At 32.6% G+C, this 9,654-nt stretch overlaps 1 protein-coding gene across 1 annotated transcript in view; it reads left to right on the forward strand.

Moving 5' to 3' along the window:
- Nucleotides 1-9,654, forward strand: part of HLTF (helicase-like transcription factor) — a gene marked incomplete at its 5' end in the record, with an annotated part of 72,024 nt that overhangs the window by 16,319 nt on the left and 46,051 nt on the right. Inside the window, 6 exon segments of the mRNA XM_012642859.1 lie at nucleotides 2,463-2,558; nucleotides 5,181-5,256; nucleotides 6,566-6,653; nucleotides 8,509-8,588; nucleotides 8,679-8,723; nucleotides 9,598-9,654. Of these exon segments, the coding sequence (XP_012498313.1) occupies nucleotides 2,463-2,558; nucleotides 5,181-5,256; nucleotides 6,566-6,653; nucleotides 8,509-8,588; nucleotides 8,679-8,723; nucleotides 9,598-9,654 (442 nt within the window).

Below are 9,654 nucleotides of genomic sequence, written 5' to 3' on the forward strand. Positions count from 1 at the left end.
CCATCTTAATGGTAACTCATTTATGTCAGCAGTGAAGAAACCTGGAGAGCAAGTGGTGATGAAATTGTGAAAGGCGTTTTCCACAGCTTGTTGAGAATTGAATATTTTTTCTTGTGAGAAGTGGTCCAAAGCCTGGAAGAAGTGGTAGTCAGTTGGTGCAAGGTCTGGTGAATATGGTGGATGATAGAGAGTTTCCAAGTCCAACTTCTGTAGTTTTAGCTGCATTGTTGTGACATGTGGTCAAGCATTGTCTTGAAATAGGATTGGCCCTTCTCTATTGACCAGTCTTGGCTGCTTCATCGCAAGCATCCTCATCATTTCATCCAGTTGGTTACAGTAGACCTCCATTGTAATACATTGACCAGGTTTCTTGAAGCTGTAGTGGATAATACCAGCACTGGACCACCAGACACCATTGGCTTTTTTTGATGAGTATTCAGTTTTGGACTGTATTTTGGCATTTCATCTTTGTCCAGCCATTGTGCCGAACGAACGCTTGCAGTTGTCAAAAAGAAACCATTTTTCAACAAACGTAACAACACAGTGTAGAAATGGTTCACCTTTATGTCGTGATAGAAAAGAAAGGCAAGCTTCGAGACAATTTCTTTTCTGACACTCATTTAATTCATGGGGAACCCATCTATTCAACTTCTTTACCTTGCCAATTTGTTTCAAATCATCCAGTATTATTGGAATAATAACATCAAACCCTGCTTCTAATTCGTGCATAGGTTGAGATGGATTTGCTTCCACTACAGCTTTTAGTTCATCATTATCCACCTTGGTCTTGGGTCACCCACATGGCTCATTTTCAAGATTAAAATCACTACAGTGGAATTTTTCAAACCATCGACATACTATGTGTTCGTTAGCCACATCCTTCCCAAACACTTTGTTGGTATTTCAAGCTGTCTTCACTGCGTTAGTTCCATGATGGAACTCATTTGAAAATAACATTAATTTTTGACTTATCCATGGTTTCACAAAAGTGCTCTAAAAAAAATTTGAAAGATAATTACAAGCCAAAACATACATTTGCAAGACTGAGGATGTACCTTCACAATAAAAGTAAAACAGGAAGTGTCAAAGTGAAATGTCAGAGATATCAACTGTCAAACTTAGCACTTCAGGAAATCGGACACTTCATACTTAATAAGCTGATATCACCGCTTATTAGAAAACCATTTACATTTTGGGAATGTGCTATGTTCATACTATCAGATACAAATTTTTTAGTACTTTAATTTCCGGTTGAAAACTCAAATTTTATCATTGACAACAAATAGTCTCAGTCATTGCCCTTGAAGGGGATGGCTTCACTTTGTTTATTTTGGAGAAACTGTATTCCAGACACCCAATTGTGAATGGCAGTTGTCAGTCATTCTTTCAAATAAAGAGCATGAAAAAAAGTGGCTAGTTAAATTTGCAACTTACCCTCAAGTGATTTTTCTCTAGACAACCCCCATATTTTGCTATGCAACGGAAGTATTTTATGTGTACTTCCCATTTTGTTACATGGAATATTAAAAAGATATGTACTTAAGAGGTGAGATTTAATAAAGTTAATATATACTACTTCATCAGAAACATTTCTTAAACTGGCTTTTTTTATTTTTATTTTTATTTTTGTTTACTGTATGTGGTGATTAGGAACATCATGGCCACTAATATATCAATACCAGAGAGCCAGCTGCTTTGTTTTATGCTAAGGTACCAGCACTTTTTCCACCATTTGTTTTTATAGCATTAGTGCAAATGTCAACACAAATAAGATCTTAGTTAGTAGTAGTATAAAAATAGTTCGACCTCACGATTTCCTTGGGATCCCCTCAGAGGCCTGTGGACCACACTTTGAAAACTACTGTTTCACACTGCTCTAAAATTGCCAGAGATTTATTTTTGTATTGTGAAATATAAATTAAGCTGCAGAAGATATTGAAAATTTACATTTCTATTTAAGAAAAATGCATAAGAAATATCATATCCTTTATGCTTTATTGATAAGTTATGGCTTTTAAGTCTTGGTATGATCTTTAAATCAACTTTAATGATTATCTCTTCCTGTGCATACTGGAGTTACTAATCATTTTGAATTAGTTCTGAACTTCATGGTAAATAAATAGTTGTGAATAATTTCATGATAAAATTAATAGTTTAGGGTGACATGTAGAATTTTAGAACAGCAGTCATTCAATAAAATGACATTTTAAATAAGACATTCTTGTAGTATTTTATAGTATAAATCATTTGATAATTCCTCATGTGAGTGAAGGCAGTTCCTAACTAAATGAAATACTCATTTTTCATTAACATGTATATTATTTAATATGATAATCAGTACCCTTGTGGCCCTGAATATTTGATATTTGATTACTTGACTTTAAAATTGGTTTTGGAATATTTTCTGGTTTTTGAAGCTAGGTTTCAGAATCTCACCATTTGTCTTTTAAAACATTTTGAAGGGTAAAACTCTTACGGCCATTGCAGTAATTCTTACCAACTTCCATGATGGCAAACCTCTTCCTATTGAAAGACTTAAAAAGAATCTACTGAAGAAGGTAAAGTATTAGTAAGTGTACTTTCTGTTAAGTTTCCGATATACCATGAAACCTTTACATTTTATCATTTAAAAAAATTACCAAGAAATGGATAATATCTGCTGTTTTCAGAGATGTAATGAATGATGTATCTTGTGTGTTGCTGCTAAGGGTGAAAGTTGGTATCACATTCTTGAGGGTGATATCCAGAGCCTTAAAAGCGTTCATAATCTTTGACCTAGTCAATAATGCCGTTTCTAAGAAACTATAGGCATTATCAGAAATCCATTTTTTCCAAAGATAAAAGTATAAGTTTTTTTTCCTCCGTTGTTTTAAAGGTGGACAATTTGAAACATCTTTCTACAAGGGAACAGTTAAATTATGATATGGCCATAAAATTTAGTATTATACAATCACAAAACCTTATTTTTGATGAATAATCACTTTCATGATTTTTTATTTTTTATTGTTATTTTTTAGAGACAGGGTCTTGCTCTGTTGCCCAGGTTAGGGTGCAGCGACGTCATCATAGCTCACTGCAACCTCAAACTCCTGGGCTCAGGCCATCCTCCTGCCTCAGTCTCCCAAGTAGCTGGGGCTATAGGAGTATGCCACCATGACCAGCTAATTTTTCTATTTTTTGTAGAGACAGGATTTTCCTGTGTTGTTCAGGCTGGTCTTGAACTCCTGGCTTCAAATGATCCTCTCACCTTGGACTCAGAGTGCTAGGATTACAGAGTGAGCCGCCATGCCTGGACCTCATGATATTTTTTAGTAAAAAAATAATGCCAAAACTCTATATATAGAGTTTGAATTCTCATTTTATAAATATATAATATATTTTTGTGTATCTTAAGTATATTCACACATACTATGTATACTAAAATGTTAATATTGATAATTTTTGTCCTAGTGATGAGAATATGAGTGACTTTTCTTGATATTTAATATAGGTATATTTATGTATTTACACATGTATGTTTAATTTCTAAGAATTAAAAATTAGTTTAATGAGAAAAATAAATATTACTGGAAAGGAACAATTATTTTTGTTTTTAACCTGAAAATTCAAAGAGCTTAAAGTAGGAAATAGCAAAAAGATGTGTGCAGAAATCTCTCTGTTTTGAGCTCTTTTGGATTACTATCCTTCGTTTTTAGTTTTCAGAGAGGCTGCACATCAGTTTCCTGCCACCTGCTATTGAGATTTGATTTTATTAATGTCTGTACTTAGTTGCATTTTCTTCTTTCTTTTTTGGGGAATTAAACCTGTTAGAGTCTCAGATTGAGTTCCCTACCCTGAATAGTCTAATGCTTTATGTCTCGTTCTTCCTACATTTGGTTATTAAAACTGAAGTTCTAGGTTACCAGAATTGATAGAAGCACATAAGACTACTTACAGCTTTAGTCTCAATTATTATATCAATTGAGAAATTATTAGTTATTAGTAAAGATTTTTTGTATTTTTCCCCAATATCAACTATACATTTGAGGTGTTATAGGAAGGTTTTAGAATATTTAGTTTGCTACATTAATTGAAATGGAAGATGAAGATATGATTTCCAGCCAAGAATTTATTGCAAAAAAACCCTCACTGTTTCAAACAGATTTGGATATTTAGAACTTAACACAGTGAAACATCATTGATTTAAATTCCTTTAGATTGGAGCAGAGTATGATTTCATCTAGGTTGGACTTTGTAAAAAGTTTACCTTTGAACTTTCTGTGAAAAAAAAAAACTTCCTGAGCAAAATCATTTAACATAAAGAATAATTTAAAGACTGTCTTTTATATGTGGATAAACTTTTAGATTATGTTTTGCATACTGTTTAAACGGTTACACGAATTATTGGAGACTTGGTAGAACATTTGATAAAAGCATTTTTGATATGTATTTCTTGGAATGAATGCTTTGAATATTACCTAAAATAACTCTTCCAGGTACGTATCTCTAAAAATATTACGTTTTAGATTTTCAATTTATTTAATAATAAAGAAATACCAAACTGTACCATTAGAAAGGGATGGATCTTCTTTTCAGCCACATTTTTAGTAAAAGTCTAACGGGATTTCATAAAGTGCTTAAAATTCGACTTCTATAGAATTTTCTTGACTTCCGTATATGTTGATGAATTTGGAACAAGGAGGTTACACATGAAGAGAAAAAAGGAAAGGGATGGCAGGAAAATTTCCCGTAGGGTGGGAGAAGAGGGGCACTCTGGGACCTATACTATTTTATCAATCTTCCCTGAACTGGAGGCCTCATTAAAGATTTATTTTTTTACTGAATATGGAACACTGGTTTGAAAAGCTTAAAGTCTGAGAATTCTTCATTATAAAGTAAATCCCATTTTAAGAACTTTTCTCACAGTAACTAATATGTCATTTATAAATTGAGGTTTATTTTTTGTATTCCTTTTGAAAAGGCTAAGGCTGACCAGTTTTCTTTTTTGAAATACCTGTGAAAAAATTTTTAATCAGTTTGTGTATTTTCCTCTTAACTTATTCACCCCCCCAGTTGCTCCAGAATTGGGTAGTAATTTAAGTAGTCTTTACTATGCAAAGTAAAGCAATATAAAATAGGATGCATTTTAAATTTTATTTAAAACTAATAGCAGTATTTAAGAAACATGTCTTTTCATCTAGGAATGTAATTTTAATGACAAATCTGTGAAACTTGGAGGAAGCAATGCCAGTGAAAAGGCAGATGGACTAAGCAAAGGTAAACCTTAATTGTGATTAGAACCCAATATTTGATTTATATTTTTCTAGTCTAATGATGTAATTCCAGTTTTGGCTTTGTACTGTACAAAAATTTAGGATCTCTCTTTTTTAAAGAATCTCATAGGACTGGTAGGAAAGTTTTCATCAAGGAAGTAATTGAATTTGGTGGTAGTACATCAGTTAGAGAAGCTGGGGAAGAGTGTTTTTTGGTTGTGGAAAAAATCTCGTGAAAGGGCAGTTAAAAAAATAGAGTGTGTTTTATTCTGGGACCTCAGTGTATTTTATAGTATTTATAATGTAATGTGCATGTATAACAGCAAATAAAGCTAGAAAGATAGGTTAGACACAAATTCTGAAGTCAGAGGAGAAATGGAGAGATCTATGGATTTTGCAATTAAATGACCTTCACAAAATTAATTTCTGAAAATTAGGTTAGAGTAGAGCAAGACTGAAAATATTTTAAGAATAGTAGGTCAAAAATTAGAAATAACAACAATGTGCTATTATTTATTGTAAGTTTGGTGTAGAAGAGAAATAGAAAAATAGTTGTAGAAGGAGCCAGAGTTGAGGGTGGGGTGGTTTTTTTGGTTTCGGTTTTGGTTGTAAAAAAAAGAAATTCATGACATTTTGGATACAATGGAGAGAGTAATTAGTGGGCCTGAGAGAGGAAATGGGATCAACAGAATAGGTAGATGAGTTAGAATTAGAAGGAAATGAGTAAGGTTGAGGGAAGATATAGACAAATGAGAGAATAAAAAGATAGGAAAATTAGGATTTTATAGAAAATGGTATCTGATTTTCTTTATAAAGCGAACTAGGTCATGTGGGAGTAAAAGGAATTAGAATCTAGGCAAAGGATCCAGTACTGTTTGGATCTTTCTGGAGAATGGATGGGGGGCCGAACAGTGTTAAGTAAAAGAGTCGCTAAGTGACATAAGGTGATAGCTCAGATATGAAAGTGTAAATTTATATTAGCGCCTATTTGTGGTTCTGTTTATTTTTTCCCAGCAGCTCTTAGCTGCCTTGGTACAGCAGGAAATTCAGCCAAGGTGGAGACTGGCAGGATGACTACAAGGAAAAGAGTGGGTCATAAAAATTGAAAGTACTTTCTCATGAGAAAATACTAGATTAGGAAAGACGTAAAGAGGGTAGCTGGCTGATTGACTGAGAGAACAGGGGACTGAAAACAATAAAGATGTTAAGAAAACTGAAAATCATTAATTAGAAAACCAAGGTTTTAAGAGAGATATTGCTAGTTTAAGAAAATTTACTAATTCTCTGTACATTTGTCTTTTTCTTTAAAATAGAAGGATCTAGTGAAGAACCCAGTGTTTCAGATGTTAAGAAGAAGAAGAAGTATCCCATGTCAGAACTGTCTAGCTCCCGCCCCAAAAGGTAAACTCTGTTATGGTCTGATTATATGAAATATGTTTATTTAACATTTTCTCTGTTTTCTTACATATAGGAGAGAGAAATGATCATTATATCTCATTTACATAGTTCTTTCAAACACATTCTTTTATTTGAAACTGCCAAAATCACTATGACTTAGGGTGTTCTCATTTTACAAAAGGTGAAGAAAAGTAATATTGATTTATAAAAGAAGTGAATTGGTAATTTTTAATAATCACTCATATTTCTACCACTTTTTTCCTATTTCTTTCATCTAGGACTAAGATGTAGTATCTGAGATTTTCGTTTTTGTTGAAACTTTAGAGGTTTTCTTTATGGATTTAAGGGGATGAAAACTGAAGAATATTTTATTGGATGGCTTGACAAAAGCATTCTTTGCTCATTTCAGTTTTTTCTCACTTCACTTGTAGTGGAAGTAAGTCATGAAAAAGTTATTTATGGAGAGTATTATATTAACAGACTAGAAGGAGAATATGAATAAAACACATAATTCTCCTCCAATCTTATCTTGAATCTGTTAATGTTACAAACTTCATTTGCCCTCTGAAGTATGTCTGACTACTGGGATTTTGTTGTATTGTCTATCATCAGTATTTACAGAAGTGATCTTAGATCTGAGTCTCTGCTAGCTGTTTCACTAACAAAGATCTTAAAACTATGGCTTTGGTAATTGTTTTATCATTAATACTTATTTGAACTGAGCACAAAATCAGCACTCATCAGTTTCCCCCCTATCTAAACCTCAAATCTTACAACCCCAAACTGACCATAAACCTAGGTAACAGAACACTATTCGTTTGACCACATCAGATTAAAAGACATGAAAATAATAATGAGAAGGACATGGGAAAAACTTAATAACCAACACACATATTATAGCTAATACAGATATGTTTACTGTGTAATAGGCACTGGGAGTTTGCACATACTTTTATTCCCACTTTCCAAATGAGGAAATGGAGGCATTAAAGCATTATTAGGTGACTTACTCAAAATCACATAGCAAATTAGTGGTGGAATGGGAATTTGAATCTAGGCAATCTGACTCGAGTCCATTATCCTTAGCTACTTAACCACTGTGTTATACTGTTTCTACACAAAATTTATGACATTTTCCATTGTGAAAGAATTACATTTTTGCCTTCTGGCTGCTTATATCATTATAGTAGATGTATTTTCTTTGATAAGAGCCCAATCTTTTTTGTTTTAGCTTTATATAAATGTTTTACTTGAACTACCAAATACTGAACTCAGTATTGAAATTGTTCCTTTTTTAGAATGACTTAATTTTTTTTATATTTAAAGATGAGGTCTCGCTTTATTACCCAGGCTGGGATGCAGTGGCACAATTATAACTCACAGTAGAGTAGGATTCCTGGGCTCAAGCGATCTTCCTCCCTCAGTCTCCCGAGTACCTGGGACTATAGGTGTGTACCACTGTACCTGGCTAATTTTTCTCATTTTTTTAGACAAGATCTTGCTATGTTGCCCAGGCTGGTCTCAAACTCTTGGGTTTAAGCAATCCTCCTGCCTCAGCCTCCTGAGTTGCTGGGATTTATAGGCGTGAGCTACCACACCCAGCTCTAAAATGACTTAATTTTGAAATTTATTTTAATAATGGTGGTACTGCATTTTGTATAATAAATGCATCTATATGATTATGAAAGTAGAATTCTTTTAGTAAATTTGACTTTCATTTGTCAAATAAAATCTTTGGAAATTTTTCAAAAAATAAATGGGCAAAGCAAAAGTTTTATGTTGCCTTTATTAAACATATGTTTTTATATCTTTTGTTTTGGGCTGGTAAAAAAATTTCTTTGTGCATACTTAATTTTAGAAGAAAAACTGCTGTCCAGTGCATTGAAAGTAGTGATTCAGAGGAAATTGAAACAAAGGAATTGCCACAGAAAATGAAAGGTAATGTGTAATAGATTTGATTTGATAATGTATCCTATATTCTAGTCTCCTATTGTGCCAATTTTATGTTTATGTTGGTTTTGTTTTTAGGCAAACTGAAAAATGTACAATCAGAGACTAAAAGCAGCGTAAAAGGTATATATATACCATATAAATACCCATAATCTACACTTAAAGTTTATTAAAGTAAAACCCATTGATTTGTATCTTCCTAGCTTGGAATGTTTTGGTAATAGGTCTTATTTTGGCTGATGTTTACATTTGAGCTTTTCATGGATCTTAACTTACCATATGTGTTAAATTAATTAAATAAGGAAAATTAAATGAGTAGTTTCAAATTAAAATCTAAGGGATAATATTTAAACCAACCTTAAAATAATTTTAATTTTTAAACTTTCTACCACTTATAAAATAACTTAAGTAAAACTTTATATGTATACATATGAATAGTAATTACAAAATTAGGTGGAGAGTGCCTTCTTGACAATACTGTCAATTATTAATTCACATTATTGTATAAATGTAAAAATAATCAGTATTTTTTTCATTTATCTTTAAAACATACTTTATTTTCCTCTAATTCAGATCATATTATATTCCTAATTAGTTGAGAAATTGTAATGCATTTGCAAAATAACTGATTACCAAGTGACTGATCTGAAAATGATGATTCCTCATCATTCAGAATCAAACATCTATTTCCTTGAAAAAAATTCTCCTTCTGTCTGAGAGCTGAAGCACTTTGCATATGGCTGCTCCTACTTCAACTTCTCTTCCTCAAGTCTTACCATGAATGACTGCATCACTTCTCCTAAGCTAGGGAGAGATGCTTAGTGTCAGAGGTGGCAATTTTGGTTCTCACATATTTATTTTTATTTGATAATATAAGCTCTTAAGAATAAGAGTGTGAAAGTGGTATTCTATTTCCTACCCTCAGAAAGTACCTGTACCTAAGCACAGGAGATAATTCATTTTAAAATATTTTAATGATTCTGTGGTTTTTCTTCAGCAGGATCTTCTAAAGTTAAAGAAGATGTGGTGTTTGCATGTGCACTTACATCATCTA

This window comes from Propithecus coquereli, unplaced genomic scaffold, assembly GCF_000956105.1.
Source record: "Propithecus coquereli isolate 6110/MARCELLA unplaced genomic scaffold, Pcoq_1.0 Scaffold19, whole genome shotgun sequence".
Lineage (NCBI taxonomy): Eukaryota > Metazoa > Chordata > Mammalia > Primates > Indriidae > Propithecus > Propithecus coquereli.